Source organism: Oncorhynchus mykiss, chromosome 9, assembly GCF_057628025.1.
Source record: "Oncorhynchus mykiss isolate SJ-2025 chromosome 9, ASM5762802v1, whole genome shotgun sequence".
Taxonomy (NCBI): Eukaryota; Metazoa; Chordata; class Actinopteri; order Salmoniformes; family Salmonidae; genus Oncorhynchus; species Oncorhynchus mykiss.
Genome location: NC_143030.1, coordinates 62,300,693 through 62,322,006, shown reverse-complemented (window position 1 = coordinate 62,322,006; position 21,314 = coordinate 62,300,693). Strand labels below are relative to the sequence as shown.

Sequence of the window (21,314 nt, the reverse complement as noted above, 5' to 3'; positions counted from 1 at the left end):
TCACCCCGTTTTCTCAAAGGGGAATGTGTTAACAGGGGAAGCGGAAGGAAGGAGGGAGGAGAAAGCTGAGAGAGAGAGTGTGAATGTGGCTCAGAGAGGGGCACAGCACCTGCTGGCTTCATCCCTGCACACTGCAAACTACATTCTTCCTCTGCCAGTGATGGACTGTTTAAGAGGACAAAAAAGGAATAAAGAAGGCCTGAACAAAGAATAGTGAAAAAGCTCTTTGAGGAATGAGGATTTTCCTGCATTGATTTGAGTCCCAGTGCTTCTCTGACATGTTTGGATTGCCTGCTCTTTTCTTCCCTGTAAATCAACTAATTTTCTGTGCTGGGAGTAGATGTTGAAGTTACTGTCAATTTCAGCAGTTATAATCTAACAGATTAAACAAAATGTACAAAACTTTCCAATCTGGAGGTTGATAAAGTAAGATTCTTTGAGAATAATCAGCAGCCGCCCACTGCCTGCAAGGATCAACTGGAGTGCTATGGTTGAAAGGAAGGGGACACAATAGACACCCCGCTACCTCAACCTTCTCTTTTATCCTCTCCATCCAACACACATGGGCACACTGCCAACTCGGAATCTTAAGAACTCTCATTCAAAGAAACCCCCTAAAATAAGGACTTGTTAAAAGCCAGGACACATTCTCTCTCCCAGTCCTTGTGTTTTTCCCCTTTCATTTCCCCATGTGAAGAGGGATTTTTGCTTGATTATTCTCCATCATGGCAACTGGGGTTTCTAAAATTGCCATTCCAGCAGCATTTCGTCAGATTTGTGAATTTGTGAGTATTGTCAGCAATTGATCCTCCAAAGGTCTCTCTCTCTCTCTCTCTTTCAGTTTTCATTCTGCTTTACTCCCTCGGTCTCTCCACTCTTCTCTCGCCTCCTGCTTACACATTAACTCCTCCTCCCCACTACCCATTGTCTCTCTACAGTATCAGGCTGAGGGGATGCCATAGCCTACTCGCTCTAGTGAGGACACAGCCAGAAGATGAGGAAATGGAGGTAAGTGAAAGATTTATTACATCGAATAAATCTGCCCATCAGTAAACTGTGGGCTTAGGGCTAGTGTGTGAAAGCTACTTGTCCATGTTTTGGTAATTGTTATCTGGTTGTATGAAAAGGGCAGCTTCAAATGAGAAGATCTTACTGTTGTTCTTCTGCTTACAGAATGCAGTGTTTGGTCTGTGATAGTGACTATGTAGTCTGACAGTAGTAGGTGCATGTGTATTGAATGAATAGTGGGTTGCAATGTGACTCGCTAGACATTTGATTGCTGTCCCTTATTCCTGTGTATTAGGGAAACAAGCAAATACCTCTGTGAGATGGAGTTTAAAACACAACTGCAAATAATGGAATGTATCGTATCCTGCACTGTAATAGTGAAGAGCAACCCAGAATGTATTTTTATCTTCATTTTGTTTTGTCCATTACTCCACAGTATGTATGTGATTACATTCCACACAGACATATATTACATAAACACACTGACATACACTTCTGGTGTGTCTGACAGTGTGACAATGACTTCAATTGGCTCCCAGTGGAGATGAAACATTGTAGGATGTTTGGGATTAGTGCTAATCCTCCTGGCTGTGCTTCCCTGAGATTCACCTTATCGTCTGGCCAGTGTCTGACACACAGTAGAGCAGAGGCCTTGCTAATTTATGCCTGGACATGCATCAGTAGGCTCCCTGGCGTTATAGGATCTGGAGGAGGGAGGGGGCCAGAGGGGGCTGTCAACCCAGGGTTTGAATTGGGTGTCTGGGGAAAGAAGACTTATTAGGGGTGTGAGAGCTCACTGCTTTCCAAAAAAGTGAGCAGGGAATATTCTCACCAATAATAGCCATCTAATGTCTGCCGGACAAATGAATGATCACCCTGGCTGGCTGGGAGACTATTAGAACAGAATAATAATGAGGTGGGACAATAGTACAATGGCAGGCAAGATAGTACAGTAAGTTACTAGAGCATTGTCAAATAATTGTAGGTACTGTAGGGCCTTCATATCTAAAGCATTAATTCCAGGTACAAAGGACAGTGCAAATAAAGCTCTGAATGTACTGTAGCCTTAGTTCTATTGCATTTTGGCCTGTTCTCTACACACTTTCTGTCTTAAGATGGCCTGGCTCTTTTGCACCTATAATACAGCTATATACACTGAGTGTACCAAACATTAGGAACACCTTCCAAATATTAAGTTGCACCTCTTTTTATCCTCAGAACAGCCTCAATTTGTCAAGGCATGGACTCTACAAGGTGTCGAAAGCGTTCCACAGGGATGCTGGCCCATGTTGACGCCAATGCTTCCCATAGTTGTGTCAAGTTGGCTGGATGTCCTTTGGGTGGTGGACCATTCTTGATACATACAGGAAATTAAAACTGAAAAACCCAGCAGCATTGCAGTTCTTGACACAAACCGGTGCGCCTGGCACCTAATACCACACCCCGTTCAAAGGCACTTCAATCTTTTGTCTTGTCCATTCACCCTCTGAATGGGATACATACACAATTCATGTCTCAATTGTCTAAAGGCTTAATAATCCTTCTTTAACCTGTCTCCTCCCCTTTATCTACAAGGATTGAAGAGGATTTACCAGTGACATCAATAAGGGATTATAGTTTTCACCTGGATTCACCTGGTCAGTTTATGTCATGGAAAGAGCAGGTGTTCTTAATGTTTTAATATACTCAGTCTACAAACCCCACATGGAAAAGTGCAGGTTTAAGAACAAAATTGGTTGGCAGTCTATAATCGTCCAACCCTCTTTGTGCTTTGTCTGAATAACTGTCCACTGCAGAGCAGAAGCCCTGTTCTGCAGTGGACAGTCACAGCCGTACAGGAAGCTTTGTGCTCGAGTTCAGAGAAAAAAAAGCTTGCCTCAATGGGGCTTTTGTTGTTTGAGTTGGAGACACAGAAAGCACCAGAAACCCTGAACACTGACTGACAAATACCTGGCCCCCCTGTGCCTCAAATACCTCAGCTTTGCTCTTGATACAATTTCAACAAATACTGCCTCTGTCCTCCTCAGTTCCCCATTTTCTTCCCAGAGCTAGACTACAGCATCCATGTTTGTACTTTTTCCTCAACAGAGATGGCCAGCTTGAATGACCTGAATAAAGTGAACAGGGGACGTGTCTGACTGGTACAGACCCTTAAAGAGAAGGGGAGAGTTAATAGTGATTGAGTTAAAGGCCCAACGTAGTCAAAAACATGATTTCCCTGTGTTTTATATATATTTCCACACTATGAAATTGTGAAAATTATGATAATGCCATTTTAGTGTCAGGACATTTAGAAAATAGAGCCTGAAATTTCAGCCTGTTCTTGTGGCCTTCCTAGTGACATCAGCAGGCGGTGAATTAGTTCATAGACCAATAAGAAACAGAGTTTCAAACCTCTCTGTCAAAAACAGCTAGTGTTCAGTTTCCCCCTCCCCACTCCCAGAGAGTCCTAGAAAAAGTATTGCTTGAGAAATTGCTCTTTACTAAGAAGCAAATTTTTAAAAACGTTTTGAACATTTTAAACAAAAACAATTGCAGTAAGGTACTTAATTGTTACACAGAAATGATTTGATATTAACATAAAAATGGCTGCATTGGACCTTTAACAGTGATTTATGTATGTATTTCAGTCAGAAGGGCTGCACAGAAGACATTGCACTAATGGTAGGTACAGTTGGCCCCTTTGTTAAATAACATGTTTGGATGTCTCTCTCTATAGCTTTGGGTATGCTGTATAGGGAATTGGTTTGCAACAGAAGAAAAATCCTTTCTATTGCATTGTTTTTAATTCAAAAAAAATCTTGAGGTATGAGGGTTGTGTGTTTTGGACTTATCCTGGAAACACTGTTAGGCTATCAGTTTTGATTGGACAAGGCTGAGTCTCTAAAAATAGCATATCTTAAATGGGCAGACTGTTCTGTCCATGCAACTAAAGCTTATCGTCCAGTTCCCAATCCCAAATATTGCTTCTGTTTGCACAAAGATTTAGTTAATTACCCAAAACTGCTTAGCTCTCTGTGTCTCAGTCATGAATGAATCAATGCTGAGGTCATTCTCCAATCCTTTGTTTGTGGTTCCAAACGTCAGGAAGAGGCCTGCCACTGAATAGAAATGACTGTTTACATAATCTGTCTTGTATTCACTGCTTTCCTTTAACACCACAAACACCCTTTTGATTAACACTTTACCTTTTTCCTTTAGACATTGACTGAAAGATTTGGAAAGAGTATTTCTGTAATTGAGTATTAAATGGCTTGCAGATAGATATTTTAGAATGATGCGTTGAATAGGGATCACTGTACGTACAGCCTAATATTTGAGTTTCCTCTGTCAAAAACACAATTCTTGTTCATTCACCGAGGAATCAGTTAGAAAAATAAAAGAATAATGAGATACTATAATTTATTTCCTCCGAGGCCTTGAAGACTACCATTTCAGTTTCTTTGGTCAATTATTCAAAGGGATATGAGTTTTAAATCCTGACCAGTGCCTCCCTGCAACCTGCCCTTGTTATAATTACTCTTTTTCCAGCTTTTGATATTAAAATAATGTGTCTCAACATTGCTGCATAACATTTTGGAGGCTAATAAACAAAAGAAGCACATTGGGACTATTCCGAAGTTTGTTGTTTTCCCTGATCATTTAGTCACGCCTGTGTTCTATGGCTTTCTATTCCTATGTGATTTCTCTCTGGTATGTCATGTAGGGTTTAAAGCCATTGTGTACAGAGTGGAAATGCAACCAGGGTACCGACTATTCTAAACATAGACCATGAGGAAGGAATATCATTTTGCCTCTATCACTTGCATATAGTCATAGTCTCTTTAATTATTGTACATCTATTATTTATTGATTCATAGGGCGGCGCACAATTGGCCCAGCGTTGTCCGGATTAGTGGAGGGTTTGGCCGGGGGTAGGCCATCATTGTAAAATAAGAATTTGTTCTTAACTGACTAGTTAAATAAAGGTTAAATAAAATAAATATAACCATAGATATCACAAAATCTGGTCTCCAAATCAACAGTAGGAGCTTCATATAACATTTTAAATAGCCAAATAATATTTTTTGTCAAAGAATTAATCAAAATCAGCTGTCCATCATTTAGTGATAGCCTAAAGCATAAACACCTTCTATCCTTTGTGTTGGAGATAGGATGTAGTATCCTGTCAGATCCTTATCCTCCCTCCAGCTGCTCAGTCCCCTATCTACATCTGCCTAGATGTCTAGAGCACGGTTTAAAAACCTGGCATTCCTCCCTGCCTGGAGAAAATGCAATGAGGTTGGTACTCTCACTGTCTATGTCCACATGCCAGGAAATCTGCCTCAGTCACCTTGTTTGGCATGTATATCCTTTTGAAACAGCTGTTATACACACATAATCCCACTTTTCAAGGAGTAAATAAAACCTGTCTCTGAGAAAACTGCCAGGAGGATGGGAATGGCTGCTGTAGCCACTGGGTGTAATAATGTAAGACAATTGTACAAAACGAGGACCCAAGCCTGCCACTGTGATCTCATGGGAAACAAACCAAATCCAGACAAATAGCCTACATACAGGTAGGCAAACTGGTAATAGGATATTTGTTACTCAGGTCCTATACTACAGGGCATAGCTTAGGCCTACCTTTCGAAGCCGGTAAACCAATAAGCATCTTCTTTTCTTCTGCAAGCATGACTGTATGCTCAAACTTCCACATTCTTTCTATGTCTTGCGTTCTTTATGCCAGCCTAAATGACAGAAGACGACAGGAAAAATGGAAAACTAAGGAGGATATGGAAAACGACTGGGCCAGAGGTAGGTTACGTCACCTGTGGACCTCCTCATAGGTACTGTATGGGCATGTTTAGGTTTATCCTGAGAATGAAACATCTATAACATATACTCACACATTATATATATACAGATACATACACACACACACACACACACACACACACACACAGTGGCTATGTATGTATATATGTACACACACACACACACACACATATATATATACACACATACAGTTGAAGTCGAAAGTTTACATCCACTTAGGTTGGAGTCATTAAAACTCGTTTTTCAACCACTCCACAAATTTCATGTTAACAAACTATAGTTTTGACAAGTTGGTTAGGACATCTACTTTGTGCATGACACAAGTCATTTTTCCAACAATTATTTACAAATAGATTATTTCACTTATAATTCACTGTATCACAATTCCAGTGGGTCAGAAGTTTACATACACTAAATTGACTGTGCCTTTAAACAGCTTGGAAAATTCCAGAAAATTATGTCATGGCTTTAGAAGCTTCTGATAGGCTAACTGACATCAGTTGAGTCAATTGGAGGTGTACCTGTGGATGTATTTCAAGGCCTACCTTCAAACTCAGTGTCTCTTTGCTTGGCATCATGGGAAAATCAAAAGAAATCAGCCATGACCTCAGAAAAAATTGTAGACCTCCACAAGTCTGGTTCATCCTTGTGAGCAATTTCGAAACGCCTGAAGGCACCACCTTCATCTGTACAAACAATAGTACGCAAGTATAAACACCATGGGACCACGCCATCATACCGCTCAGGAAGAAGTCTCCTAGAGATTAACGTACTTTGGTGTGAAAAGTGCAAATCAATCCCAGAACAACAGCAAAGGACCTTGTGAAGATGCTGGAGGAAATGGGTACAAAAGCATCTAGATCCTCTGTAAAACGAGTCCTATATCGACATAACCTGAAAGGCCGCCATAAAAAAAGCCAGACTACGGTTCGCAACTGCACATGGGGACAAAGATCGTACTTTTTGGAGAAATGTCCTCTGGTTTGATGAAACATAAATAGAACTGTTTGGCCTTAATGACCATTGTTATGTTTGGAGGAAAAAGGGGAATGCTTGCAAGCTGAAGAACCCCATCCCAACTGTGAAGCACGGGCGTGGCAGCATCATGTTGTGAGGGTGCTTTGCTGCAGGAGGGACTGGTGCACTTCACAAAATAGATGGCTTCATGAGGAAGGACAATTATGTGGATATATTGAAGCAACATCTCAAGACATCAGTCAGAAAGGTAAAGCTTGGTCCCAACTGGGTCTTCCAAATGGACAATGACCCCAAGCATACTTCCAAAGTTGTGGCAAAATGGCTTAAGGACAACAAAGTCAAGCTTATTGGAGTGGCCATCACAAAGCCCTGACCTCAATCCTATAGAAAATGTGTGGGCAGAACTGAAAAAAGCGTGTGTGAGCAAGGAGGCCTAAAAATCAGACTCAGTTACACCAGCTCTGTCAGGAGGAATGGGCCAAAATTCACCCAACTTATTGTGGGAAGCTTGTGGAAGGCTACCCGAAAACGTTTGACCCAAGTGAAACAATTTTAAAGGCAGTGCTAGCAAATACTAATTGAGTGTATGTAAACTTCTGACCTACTGGGAATGTGATGACAGAAATAAAAACTGAAATAATCCATTCTCTCTAATTTTCTTCTGACATTTCACATTCTTAAAATAAAGTGGTGATCCTAATTGACCTAAAACAGGGAATTTATACTAGTCTTAAATGTCGTGAATTGTGAAAAATTACTTTACTTTTTATATATATATATATATATATATATATAACAAACCTGGTAAAGTAGAAAAATGTACCTGTAGCTTCCCCAAATGATGCCCCAGCCAGCCTCACATGTAAATGTAGAAAAGTACTTCGTTAAAGTGACATTTGTAAACGCAAGCAAGTGTGATTTGAAAAAGCATTTAATCAAGAAGCAACACAAGTCATTCGGCGCCAAATCAGAGAAACAGCCGACAACCGTGCCTTCACTGCAGTACCAGCCAAACAAAGGTAACTATTTTAAGGGTACAAGCGCTAAATAATGCATAAAAACGGTATCAACAACTAATGTCAGTTAATACTATTAAAGTGAAATGCTACTGACGTAGCGAAGGAATCATGACTAGTCTGACTCAATTAGCTTAGTTAGCTAACTTACTGTAGCTCCTACAGTTGCAGCTGCTTGCTTGACTGTGTTGGCTGGCAAATCAAGTAACTCGTGCCCTCTGCCCTCTTCCAGGCAGCACCTGTTTCTCCGGCTGGGTGACGCCGTAGCTAGCTAGTAACGATTGCTGGTTCATTGGCATTGGACCGTCTCTTTACTTCAATAGCTAGCTTGCTAAACAAGTTGGCATATTGCTTGCTTTGGTGTATTGGTCGGCCCCTGGACGCGTGACATGCCCGTGTTTGTAGAAGACCCCGCTCAGTTCTCCAAGCCGAGACTGAAGTCGGAGTTAATAGCCCACAACGTCACCCTGCCTGCGGTGGAGAGCAAGAAGCAAGTTTATGTGGAACTATATTTGAAACATATCGTTCAGAAAAGTGCTGCAGATTTCTCTAGTGATGAGGAAGATGACGATGTTGTGGAAGTACAGGACAGTCAGGACTTTGTAAGTAGAGCTATCATGTCAATAGGATGGCAAGTTAATTATTTTGTATCAAGTAGCTCGAGTGAAACTCTTTATAACGTATACTAGTTCCAAGCCAACATATGTGTTCTGATCTAGATAAATTGAGCTTTCTATACCCAGTCCTCCCAATCTATTTGGGAATAGGAATCGATCTCATATAAACTCTGATCATAAGTAATTTATGCGGTTTTATCAGCATCCAGGATTAGACCCACCCGTTGTATAATATTATGTGTTCCTCCCTTATTCAGTCATTTGCTCACTAGGGAACGTTCAAATGGCTTTAGCTTAGCAGAGGTAGTCAACTATAAACTAATGCTATACTTTACTTTATACTATACTAACATTTAGCATACAGTGTTTACTATGTCTACGGGGGTCAGATTTTCTGGTAAACTAAGTTAAACATGTTCTTGATACTATCCAGGGTGACTGCCTAATAGTAAAGGGAGGACACAAGGTTGCATGCAGCTGTTGTAACCCCATATCAACTAATACTCTGCAAGGTCAGCTATATACTCGGCCTGGCTGGCTGGTCTGCAGAGGGGGGCAGGGAGGGGCCCATGAAGGGGGGTCTTGCAGAACTGGGTCAACAATGCCATGCCATCATTCAGTGTGGTTTCACACTTAACTAGAGCTTTCAACAAGAATTAGGTTTTTGGTCTTAATTTAAGGTTAGGCATAAGGTTAGCAGTGTGTTGAAGGTTAGATTTCAAATCAGATTTTAAGAAGATACATTGTAGAAATAGGCACCATCGAGAGCACTGGTTGCATCACCGCCTGGTATGGCAACAGCTCGGCATCCGACTGTAAGGCGCTACTGGGGTCAGCTGTTTGTTCACCGGCCGCAATTTCTAATAACCCATCCGCAACCGCACGACTAAATGTGATAAAGTGAAAATCTGAGGCCCACACCCAACCCGCAAATATAGAAAATGCGCTATAGGCTACAGTCAAAGATGGCAGAATTATTTTTTTGACAGAGGGTGCAGGATTTTGTTTTGCCCGATTTAGATATGTTTCTGCTTATAATTTACAACATGTTGGTAGGCTATTTGTTAGTCAACTTGTCTATAATGAGATACTTGTAGCTTTTCTTTTGTCATTTATATGTTGCCCTTGACGACTAAATATACCATTACACAAAAGAACAATGTAATAGATCGATAGAATGAATTCTTCAATCTATAGTAGTTGACATCGGTAAAGTCTTCTCTGTCATCTTTTGCGGAGCAAAGACGTTTATCGACTGGGATGAAAATACAATAAAGCAATGCATATTTTACGTGGTTGAAATACTATCAACTTTTATTATGCTTTTGTGATGAAGACATCACCTCTACGATCGTATCTAACTGAGCATTGCATTCGCTCAAGATGCAGAAAGAAATCAATCATATTTCTCCACTCCTGTTTCCAAATCCCAATTTTGCCGACATTTGGTGTATTATTTTACTGCAAGAAATGCTTAATTTTGCAGGAGTTATTATTAATTATAAACTGTGTGCTACCAGTCCTGAATGCTGATTGGCTGACAGCCGTGGTATATCAGACCATATACCACAGGTATGACGAAACATATTATTTTTACTGCTCTAATTACGTTGGTAACCAGTAGCAATAAGGCACCTCTGGGGTTCGTGGTATATGGCCAATATATCACGGCTAAGGGCTGTGTCCAGGCACTCGTCGTGCCTAAGAATAGCCCTTAGCTGTGGTATATTGGCCATATACCACACCCCCTCGTGCCATATTGCTTAAGACTATAGCCCAATTTGCACAGGACTAGTTTTTACTAGAGAACGTTGGTTATGTATTTATTACCCCAGAATATCCGTTATTCCTGAGGACAATTCAGACGGGATATGCCCCCTGTAATTATTGTTTTTTAAATGGACCGTTTTGACCGAATCCTGGAGGTTTGTTTTTCTAGGTGTGAAGATATTTCAACAAGTCCAGGCGATAACAGGATACACTGATAACTCGAGCTTGGTTCCCTAGTTTCTAAACCATACCAAATCATCTTTATTATAGTGTCGCCATAATATTTGAATTGAGGAAGTGCGATCATAATCATTAGGATATTTTACCGATCCGCAGTAGAAGACTTCCAAAATGCCCCCCAGCCTTCAGATGTGTTTAACAGTTAAATTGCACTTGATATGCGTTTTTAGGCTATGGATGAGAAAGTGACCTTGTTCCAAACGTGTAGCTCATTTGTGCTGCTTTGCGATCTATTAACAGCAAGGGTTGCATTAAACAGGCGCAATATTTCTTTTATGATGCATTTGGCCATGTTCAATTCATTCGCACAAAACATATAAACAAAAGCATTCACTGTGAAAGTTGTTACGTGTAGGCCATTCATATATAGGCTATGCGTAAGCACAATTTATCCACTCAGGTCTTGTTTTCTTGCTCAAACCGTGAGCAACACCTGTAAAACTCAGACATTTTCTCTCAAAACACAGGGATGTCGATTCACACTGGACTACTATTATTAACAGTAGGTTATTCTGGTTAGTCGTCCAGATTTCAGTTTTCATTTAACCCGTGTCGGCAATTTGGCACGCATACAGTTAAGCCCTAAAGTTTAGGGTTATGCACTAATTCCAGATAGCCTAAGATAATGAAAGAAAAACCTCAATGTACATTATGTAAATTGCACAATAATTATACATTTTCTGTTTTTTTAAAGGTTTTGTTTCTCTTTATTCCACCTGCCCGCCACCCACCCGCCCTACAGCCACACAATATTTAATGACCCTAAACCCAGCCTGCGGGGACTGGCGGGTTATGAGTCAACCCGGGCATCACTATCATACAGCCTAGTACGGCCAAGCTTCCTGTCATCCAGGACCTCTATACTAGGTGTGTCAGAGGAAGTCCCAAAAAATTGTCGGACTCCAGCCACCCGAATCATAGCCTGTTCTCTCTGCTACCGCATGGCAGGTGGTACCGGAGTGTCAAGTGTAGGTCGAAAAGGCTCCTTAACAGCTTCTACCCCCAAGCCATAAATCTGCTGAACAACTAATCAAATGGATAACTGGACTATTTGCATTGACCCCCCCCCCCCCCCCCCCCCGCTGCTGTTTATTATCTATACATAGTCACTTTACTCCTACTTTACTCCTACACTTTACTCCTCATATAACCTGTACCCCATTCACATTGACTTGGTACCCCCTGTATATAGCCTCATTATTGTTATTTTATTGTGTTACTTTTTTGGTTTATTTAGTAAATATTTTCTTAACTGCATTGTTGGATAAGGGCTTGTAAGTAAGCATTTCACGGTAAGGTCTACACCTGTTGTTTTCAGCGCATTTGACAAATCCGATTTGATTTGGTTTAGCTGTAATGGTGACTTTGGCTCTGATAACTAGCGACACCCGGGGTTGTGTTCTCAGATGTCTTCTCAGCTGCTTTCTCTGGTCGAACACATGCTTGATGCTTTCAAAGGCTGCTGTACCGGATTGTCGTCTTTGCAACTTACAGCACAGTCAGCTAGTCTGCTAGTCTGTCAATGAATATATATGAACACTGAAGTATTTTTCAATAAATGCTAGAACCAAGCATTATGCATATGTTGAATTGTAGACAAAACAGGGTGTCTTCGATAGAAGCTTTAATGGGGGTGGAATTTGAACCACTGTTAAACCACTTTGTACAACTTATGCTGTAACAGCTAGTTTATCATGATGTTTGATTCAGCATTCAATTATCATTATAGTAGACATGATACATACACTGCTCAAAAAATAAAGGGAACACTAAAATAACACATCCTAGATCTGAATGAATTAAATATTCTTATTAAATACCTTTTTCTTTACATAGTTGAATGTGCTGACAACAAAATCACACAAAAATTATCAATGGAAATCCAATTTATCAACCCATGGAGGTCTGAATTTGGAGTCACACTCAAAATTAAAGTGGAAAACCACACTACAGGCTGATCCAACTTTGATGTAATGTCCTTAAAACAAGTCAAAATGAGGCTCAGTGGTGTGTGTGGCCTCCACGTGCCTGTATGACCTCCCTACAATGCCTGGGCATGCTCCTGATGAGGTGGCGGATGGTCTCCTGAGGGATCTCCTCCCAGACCTGGACTAAAGCATCCGCCAACTCCTCGACTGTCTGTGGTGCAACGTGGCGTTGGTGGATGGAGCGAGACATGATGTCTCAGATGTGCTCAATTGGATTCAGGTCTGGGGAACGGGCGGGCCAGTCCATAGCATCAATGCCTTCCTCTTGCAGGAACTGCTGACACACTCCAGCCACATGAGGTCTAGCATTGTCTTTCATTAGGAGGAACCTAGGGCCAGCATATGGTCTCACAAGGGGTCATCTCTGTACCTAATGGCAGTCAGGCTACCTCTGGCGAGCACATGGATGGCTGTGCGGCCCCCTAAGAAATGCCACCCCACACCATGACTGACCCATCGCCAAACCGGTCATGCTGGAGGATGTTGCAGGCAGCAGAACGTTCTCCACGGTGTCTCCAGACTGTCACGTCTGTCACATGTGCTCAGTGTGAACCTGCTTTCATCTGTGAAGAGCACAGGGCGCCAGTGGCGAATTTGCCAATCTTGGTGTTCTCTGGCAAATGAAAAACGTCCTGAACGGTGTTGGGCTCCAAGCACAACCCCCACCTGTGGACGTCGGGCCCTCATACCACCCTCATGGAGTCTGTTTCTGACCGTTTGAGCAGACACATGCACATTTGTGGCCTGCTGGAGGTCATTTTGCAGGGCTCTGGCAGTGCTCCTCCTTGCACAAAGGCGGAGGTAGCGGTCCTGCTGCTGGGTTGTCCTATGGCCTCCTCCACGTCTCCTGATGTACTGGCCTGTCTCCTGGTAGCACCTCCATGCTCTGGACACTACGCTGACAGACATAGCAAACCTTCTTGCCACAGCTCGCATTGATGTGCCATCCTGGATGAGCTGCACTACATGAGCCACTTGTGTGGGTTGTAGACTCCGTCTCATGCTACCACTAGAGTGAAAGCACCACCAGCATTCAAAATTGATCAAAAAATCAGCCAGGAAGCATAGTAACTGAGAAGTGGTCTGTGGTCACCACCTGCAGAACCACTCCTTTATTGGGGGTGTCTTGCTAATTGCCTATAATTTCCACCTGTTGTCTATTCCATTTGCACAACAACATGTGACATTTATTGTCAATCAGTGTTGCTTCCTAAGTGGACAGTTTGATTTCACAGAAGTGTGATTGACTTGAAGTTACATTGTGTTGTTTAAGTGTTCCCTTTATTTTTTTGAACAGTATATATGTTTCTATTAGTACGATCAACATGACTGTGTTTTACCCTGTCTAGTTTAAGAGACAGTTCTCAGTTATGGTAAAAGTTGTGTAATGTCTTTTCATCATACATGGTAGTTTCCTGTCCCCACAGGAAGAGGAGAAAGATCCAGAGATGTTAGACCCCAGTGTACTGACAGATGAGGAGCTTAAGACCACACTACTCAAATATGGAGTGGAAGCTGGACCCATTGTAGGTGAGATTATTCCCAGACTACACTGTTTACAGACGGTCTATTTACCTATATTATTATACAATGTATTCTCATCTTATGTTTGTGTGTGTGATAGCCACCACTAGGTCTATATATGAGAGGAAGTTGCAGAGGCTACTAAAACCTGCCCAGCCCAGGCAGAACGGTGGCACAGGGGATGCAGACCAGTACTCAGACAGTGAAGGGGACGAAGAGTCAGGTATGATTATTAAGATGTAACTTTCTAATGTCAACTTTGGAATCAGGGTGAAATGTGTGTGTGTATTAGAGGTCGACTGATTAATCGGAATGGCCGATTTAATTAGGGCCGATTTCAAGTTTTCATAACAATCGGAAATCAGTATTTTTGGACGCCAATTTTGCCGATTTTAAAAAATAATAATATATATTTTTTACAACTTTATTTAACTAGGCAAGTCAGTTAACACAATCTTATTTTCAATGACGGCCTAGGAACGGTGGGTTAACTGCCTTGTTCAGGGGCAGAATTACAGATTTTTACCTTGTCAGCTCAGGGATTCCATCTTGCAACCTTACGGTTAACTAGTCCAACGCTCTAACCACCTGCCTCACGAGGAGCCTGCCTGTTACGCGAATGCAGTAAGAAGCCAAGGTATGTTGCTAGCTAGCATTAAACTTATCTTATAAAAAACAATCAATCAATCATAATCACTAGTTAACTACACATGGTTGATGATATTACTAGTTTATCTAGCGTGTCCTGCATTGCATATAATCAATTCGCGAAAAAGGACTGTCGTTGCTCCAACGTGCACCTAACCATAAACATCAATGCCTTTCTTAAAATCAATACACAGAAGTATATATTTTTAAACCTGCATATTTAGCTAAAAGAAAGGTTAGCAGGCAATATTATCCAGGTGAAATTGTGTCACTTCTCTTGTGTTCATTGCACGCAGAGTCAGGGTATATGCAACAGTTTGGGCCGCCTGGCTCATTGCGAACTAATTTGCCATTATGACATAACATTGAAGGTTGTGCAATGTAACAGCAATATTTAGACTTAGGGATGCCATCTGTTAGATAAAATAGTATTTCACTGAAAGAATAAACGTTTTGTTTTTGAGATGATAGTTTCCGGATTCAACTATATTAATGACCTAAGGCTCGTATTTCTGTGTGTTATTATGTTATAATTAAGTCTATGATTTGATAGAGCAGTCTGACTGAGCGATGGTAGGCACCAGCAGGCTCGTAAGAATTCATTCAAACAGCACTTTTGTGCATTTTGCCAGCAGCTCTTCCCTGTGCTTTAAGCATTGCGCTGTTTATGACTTCAAGCCTATCAACTCCCGAGATTAGGCTAAGAGTAACCGATGTGAAATGGCTAGCTAGTTAGTGGGGTGAGCGCTAATAGCGTTTCAAACGTCACTAGCTCTGAGACTTGGAGTAGTTGTTCCCCTTGCTCTGCATGGGTAACGCTGCTTCGAGGGTGGCTGTTGTCGATGTGTTCCTGGTTCGAGCCCAGGTAGCGGCGAGGAGAGGGATGGAAGCTATATTGTTACACTGGCAATACTAAAGTGCCTATAAGAACATCCAACAGTAAAAGGTACAGTGCCTTGCGAAAGTATTCGGCCCCCTTGAACTTTGCGACCTTTTGCCGCCACATTTCAGGCTTCAAACATAAAGATATAAAACTGTATTTTTTTGTGAAGAATCAACAACAAGTGGGACACAATCATGAAGTGGAACGACATTTATTGGATATTTCAAACTTTTTTAACAAATCAAAAACTGAAAAATTGCTGCGTTTCCTTCAACTCATCCCAAACCATCTCAATTAGGTTGAGGTCGGGTGATCTGATGCGGCACTCCTTCCCTGTCCTTTTTGGTCAAATAACCCTTACACAGCCTGGAGGTTTGTTGGGTCATTGTCCTGTTGAAAAACAAATGATAGTCCCACTAAGCGCAAACCAGATGGGATGCCATGCTGGTTAAGTGTGCCTTGAATTCTAAATAAATCACTGACAGTGTCACCAGCAAAGCACCCACCACACATCACACCTCCTCATGCTTCACGGTGGGAACCACACATGCGGAGATCATCCGTTCACCTACTCTGCGTCTCACAAAGACATGCGAATGGAACCAAAAATCTCAAATTTGAACTCATCAGACCAAAAGACAGATTTCCACCGGTCTAATGTTCTTTGCTTGTGTTTCTTAGCCCAAGTAAGTATTTTCTTATTGGTGTCCTTTAGTAGTGGTTTCTTTGCTGCAATTCGACCATGAAGGCCTGATTCACGCAATCAACTGTTCAGAGGAGACGTTGACATGTGTCTGTTACTTAATCTAGGAAGCATTTATTTGGGCTGCAATTTCTGAGGCTGGTAACTCTAATGAAATTATCCTCTGCAGCAGAGGTAACTCTGGGTCTTCCATTCATGTGGCGGCCCTCATGAGAGCCAGTTTCATCATAGCACTTGATGGGTTTTGTGATTGCACTTGAAGAAACGTTTTCAAAGTACTTAACATTTTCAGGATTGACTGACCTTCATGTCTTAAAGTAATGATGGACTGTTGTTTCTCTTTGCTTATTTGAGCTGTTCTTGCCATAATATGGACTTGGTCTTTTACCAAATCTTCTTTATACCACCCCTACCTTGTCACAACTGATTGGCTCAAACGCATTAAGAAGGAAAATAAATCCCACATTTGAACTTTTAACATGGCACACCTGTTAATTGAAATGCATTCCAGGTTACTACCTCATGAAGTTGGTTGAGAGAACGCCAAGAGTGCAAAACTGTCAAGGCAGAGGGTGTCTACCTTGAAGAATATAAAATATGTTTTGATTTGTTTAACACTTTTTTTGGTTCCTACATTATTCCATGTGTTAGTTCATAGTTTTCATGTCTTATTATTCTATAATATAGTAAAATAAATTTAAAAAACCCTTGAATGAGTAAATGTGTAAACTTTTGACTGGTACTGTATATGTGTATATATAAATCAATTGCCATCATACTGTGCTGATATACCAGCAATCAATCTAATCTAATGGGTTTCTGCCTCTGATTTTGCAGTTTCACAACAAGGAAGCCCAGAGACGGTTTCATTAATGGAGGAAAACCTGCACGTTGACATGCGGGTGAGTGCATTCATACTCTGGTTTTCAGAACTGTGCTCAAAGCAAAGATCAGTACCTATGTTAAGCCTCTCATTCCTTTAAGAATAGTAAATGTCCTTTGCAGTTATAGTATGTCATGTTCCTCAAGATATGAAAGGAGAGAACATTGCCTGCAGTGCCATCTGGTGGCAGTAATTGGTATCTCTGGACATGGATCTAATAATGAAAACTCTCTCAATGTAAAAAAGATAAGTTATATTTTAGGAGTGGTTCTCTGCTAAGTTATTCCTTACTTTTAATAGATGGTACCGCAATCATGGAATAATAAAAACACGGAATATCGCTATCATCAGTGTTTTATGCCTTTGTCCAGAATGGTAAATCTGCCTATTCATTATACCACCAGCACCATTATGTATTATTTATTCACAAAATCAATGTTTTAAAATGGGTGATGGAATTATTTCATGAGGGTAATGCTTTTGTGTAATGGGATGATAATGGTGCCACCCTGGCAGCTGGTTCGAAGAGATCCGGGCCTCTTTTGAAATCGATCCCGGGAGGAATGCAGGGTATCATGGGAATGTGGCTGAGTTGTCTGCCACAGCAGAGTGGGGGCAGCAGCTTCCCCCCTCCTCACCTGTTACCTCTGGGCATGTGCTGAGCAGAACATCCTCTTGTACTAGGACTGCCCACAGATTTAGGGATATACCACTACACTCACCGAACTTCCTCCCACTGTAACACTTTCATAATGACTTACTTTTTACACACATTCCTCTTCAATGGGCATGGGATCTATCCCCTTCTGCTAGCAATTCATTTAATATATACTGAATAAAAATATAAACGCAACATGCAACAATTTCAACGATTTTACTGCGTTACAGTTCATATAAGGAAATCAGTCAATTGAAATAAATTCATTAAAATTAAATAAAATGTTCTTTGTCACATGCGCCGAATACAACAGGTGAAATACTTACTTACAAGCCTTATGCCCTTAACCAACAATGCTTTAACACTTATTTTTCTTAAATCTTAAGTTAAAAAAAGAAGTAACAATATAATTAAACGTCAGCAGTAAAATAACAATAGCGAGGCTATATACGGGGTACAGGTACAGAGTCAATGTGCAGGGGCACCGGTTAGTCGAGGTAATATGTACATGTAGGTAGAGTTAAAGTGACTATGCATAGATAATAAACAGAGTAGTCCTGGGCAGGGGCACAGCCATGGAGGGGCCTGGGAGGGCATAGGCCCACCCACTTGGGAGCCAGCCAAAAATAGTTTTTCCCACAAAAGGGCTTTATTACAGACATAAATACTCCTCAGTTTCATCAGCTGTCCAGGTGGCTGGTTTCAGATGATCCCGCAGGTGAAGAAGCCGGAAGTGGAGGTCCTGGGCTGGTGTGGTTACACGTGGTCTGCGGTTGTGAAGCTGGTTGGACATACTGCCAAATTCTCTAAAACGACAGAGGCGGCTTATGGTAGAGAAATTAACATTCAATTATCTGGCAATAGCTTTGGTGGACATTCCTGCAGTCAGCATGCCAATTGCACGTCCTTCAACTTGAGACATCTGTGGCATTGTGTTGTGGGACCACTGCACATTTGAGTGGCCATTTATTGCCCCCAGCACAAGGTACACCTGTGTAATGATCATGCTGTTTAATCAGCTTCTTGATATACCATACCAGTCAGGTGGATGGATTATCTTGGCAAAGGAGAAATGCTCACTAACAGGGAAGTAAGCAAATTTGTGCACAAAATTTGAGAGAAATAAGATTTTTGTGCATATGGAACATTTCTGGGATATTTAATTTTAGCTCATGAAACATAAAACCAACACTTTACATTTTGCGTTTATATTTTTGTTCAGTATAAAATGTGCATGAGTCTGGGCACCCTTTTCTCACTCCAAAGATGGTGCAAGGATTTTGGTGGGGTTTTTTTCACTTATGGAGAGTATCTTCTAAGGGATCAAGCAAGCTATTGGTGTATATTTATTTTTAAGTTCTGTCCTAACCCCAGCAGGTGTCGCCCCAGTCTGTGTCTCTGAGAGGTGGTTGTGATGTTGACTCCTCTTTGTCCTCTAAGAGCTTCAGCATTACTCAAATGGTGGAGGAGGGAAGTTTGTTTTGAACTGATTTTGGTATCTAGTCTTAATGATCATATTTACTATGTAAAATATGCAATTCTATCAATCTCCACTGGAGTGATATGCTGTATTTACCTTTTCCTGTGGAACTACAGTTTGAGAGTCGGATCCCTCTCTCCAGTAGTGGACCAGAAATCAAGCGAGGGAACAACAGGAGTAATAATCAAGGACCTTGCCCCAGGCCCTACTGGGTCAGTAGTACTCACAAACAGTTCAATAATCTTATCAGTGACAGGCTGGTGTTGGTGGTTATCGGGTTTCTGTGATTCACTGGGCTGTGGTAAACATTGTGTGGGTGTACAGGGCTGAGAGGGAAACGAGGATGTAACATTTAATTTGTGTGGTTTCTCACCTATTTTAGCAGGAAGTGGCGACGGTGGACAAGTATACGATGACTAACAGATCCCTATTCGTCACCCCTAAGACATCCCTTTTCAAACGGCAAATCAAGGCACATACATTAGCTTGTTTACCCAAGTCTTTTAGATTCTTTTTTTACGCTCTTTCAACAGTTCATATACTTGTGCTTTCAGGTCTACATGCAGATCTGCAGGGCTCATTCTATTACTCTGTTTATAAATTGACTATTAGTATGTGAGTCTAATTGGGTGGGTCTTCATGTATATAACCAAGCCAGTGGTTTAATTAGTGCTCATTCATACCTAAATTAACGTTTTACTGAGAAAAGGTTGATACATTAGTTGACTGTACTTGAGGACTTTAATCTTATGGTCTAGCTAGCACAATAATCACAAGTGTCTTTATCTGACTTTCCTGTTTCCCCCAACTTTTAATGATCTATTTTTGGCATTCCACCTGACCTGTTTTAAGGTGGTGAGGGCAGACACTGGTGTGGACACTTCTCTTTCCTCTCATCTATTTTGGTGTGTGTCAGTCTCTGATATGTGCTTCTGTTTGTCTGGTCTTTAGGAGCCAGTCACAGATGTTCTGATGGAGATGTTCCCAGAGACAGAACCCACACCAACTGGTATTGCGTGAGTCCAGTCTCATAAAAATACATTACACAGTAGACTAGATATTAAAGAAGCCTGCAGTCACATCAGCCTTTGTCCAAACCTGGTTAAGCAGTCAGTTGCTACCAGTATTTTAATTGAAAGGTACCCTGTCTGGGTTATTCTGCAATCTATTGGTTCCTTCATATACAGTACTAAAACAGAACACATCAGCCCCAGCAACTCTTTAGGACCAGAGATGGAGAATTCTGGTTTACCTAAGTCTACTATAGGTACATGGAATATAAATATTTGGGCACTTCGATGTTGCTAATTCCCCCCTTTATTCCAGTGCCACCCGTCGGAGGCCTATCAAGGGTGCAGCGGGGCGACCGGTCCAGTTTAAATACCCAGACCTCCCTGCTAGTCCCATGACCCTACAGCGATGGGCAGTGGAGCATCGCCTGGTTCCTCTGTGGGTCCAGATCCTGGTCTTCTTCATCGTGGCCTTTCTCCTCTACCTCATCTATGCTGCCATGGAGGATAGCTTGGCCAATCCCTTTGTGACTCTGCTGGACAACCTCAGCATGGAGACGGAGACTGAGGGGCTGTCCCTCCAGGCTGAACCCTAGGATATTCCTCTGCTCATTCTCTAGGGAGGCATAATTCCCCTGCTCCTCCTCAGTATTCCACACATTGGTTTACAGTTGTTGTGCGGAACATCATTTTGTTACCATCATTCAAAGCCTTATTTTTTTTTTTTTTAATCTCTATATATGGCTCTGGTGTCATTCTCCTTTGGACAATCCTGTTGGTTCGAAAATGTTACGGTGAAACCTACTGTGCTGTTCCAATGCATACAGGATCTGTGCAAGTGCAGAAAACAAATGACTAGGCCTACATTTTTTAAAATAATAAAAACATGTATGAAATTTGTAACTTAATTGAGTGTTTGTATTTAATAAAAGTATGTCTCAATGACAAATTCCTGGAGTTACAGTAGAAGTTACACTGTTGGTTTTGTTTGTGGCCTTGTTATCAAAAACAAGTAAAGTGTTATGTGGAGCTCACCAAAGATGTGGTCAAGACAACATGTCAGGGACTTCAGTGTAATATGAAACATGCA

General features: G+C 41.4%; 1 protein-coding gene across 13 annotated transcripts; it reads left to right on the top strand.

The window, feature by feature from the left end:
* The first annotated feature begins 921 nt into the window (after positions 1–921).
* lemd1 (LEM domain containing 1) lies at positions 922–21,173 on the top strand. 13 transcript variants are annotated; one of them, XM_021616369.3, is made up of 10 exons: positions 7,930–8,422; positions 13,863–13,965; positions 14,060–14,182; positions 17,031–17,095; positions 17,377–17,451; positions 19,112–19,204; positions 19,331–19,426; positions 19,597–19,686; positions 20,166–20,230; positions 20,541–21,173. In XM_021616369.3, the coding sequence occupies exons 1-10, from the start codon at positions 8,210–8,212 to the stop codon at positions 20,818–20,820; spliced, it is 1,203 nt and encodes a 400-aa protein (XP_021472044.3). In that variant the 5' UTR covers positions 7,930–8,209; the 3' UTR covers positions 20,821–21,173. The 13 variants fall into 13 exon arrangements, with proteins under 13 accessions (XP_090041026.1, XP_090041024.1, XP_090041027.1 ...); XM_090184898.1 differs by lacking the exons at positions 7,930–8,422; positions 17,377–17,451; positions 19,112–19,204; positions 19,597–19,686 and adding exons at positions 932–1,008; positions 3,639–3,672; positions 5,738–5,805; XM_090184900.1 differs by lacking the exons at positions 7,930–8,422; positions 17,377–17,451; positions 19,112–19,204; positions 19,331–19,426; positions 19,597–19,686 and adding exons at positions 922–1,008; positions 3,639–3,672; positions 5,738–5,805.
* Positions 21,174–21,314: the final 141 nt, after the last annotated feature.

Coding starts and splice junctions, on each gene's coding strand:
- lemd1 (XM_021616369.3), top strand. CDS start 8,210: ATGCCCGTGTTTGTAGAAGACCCCGCTCAGTTCTCCAAGCCGAGACTG. Junction 14,183..17,030: donor TGAAGGGGACGAAGAGTCAG/GTATGATTATTA, acceptor CTGATTTTGCAG/TTTCACAACAAGGAAGCCCA. Junction 20,231..20,540: donor CCCACACCAACTGGTATTGC/GTGAGTCCAGTC, acceptor CCTTTATTCCAG/TGCCACCCGTCGGAGGCCTA.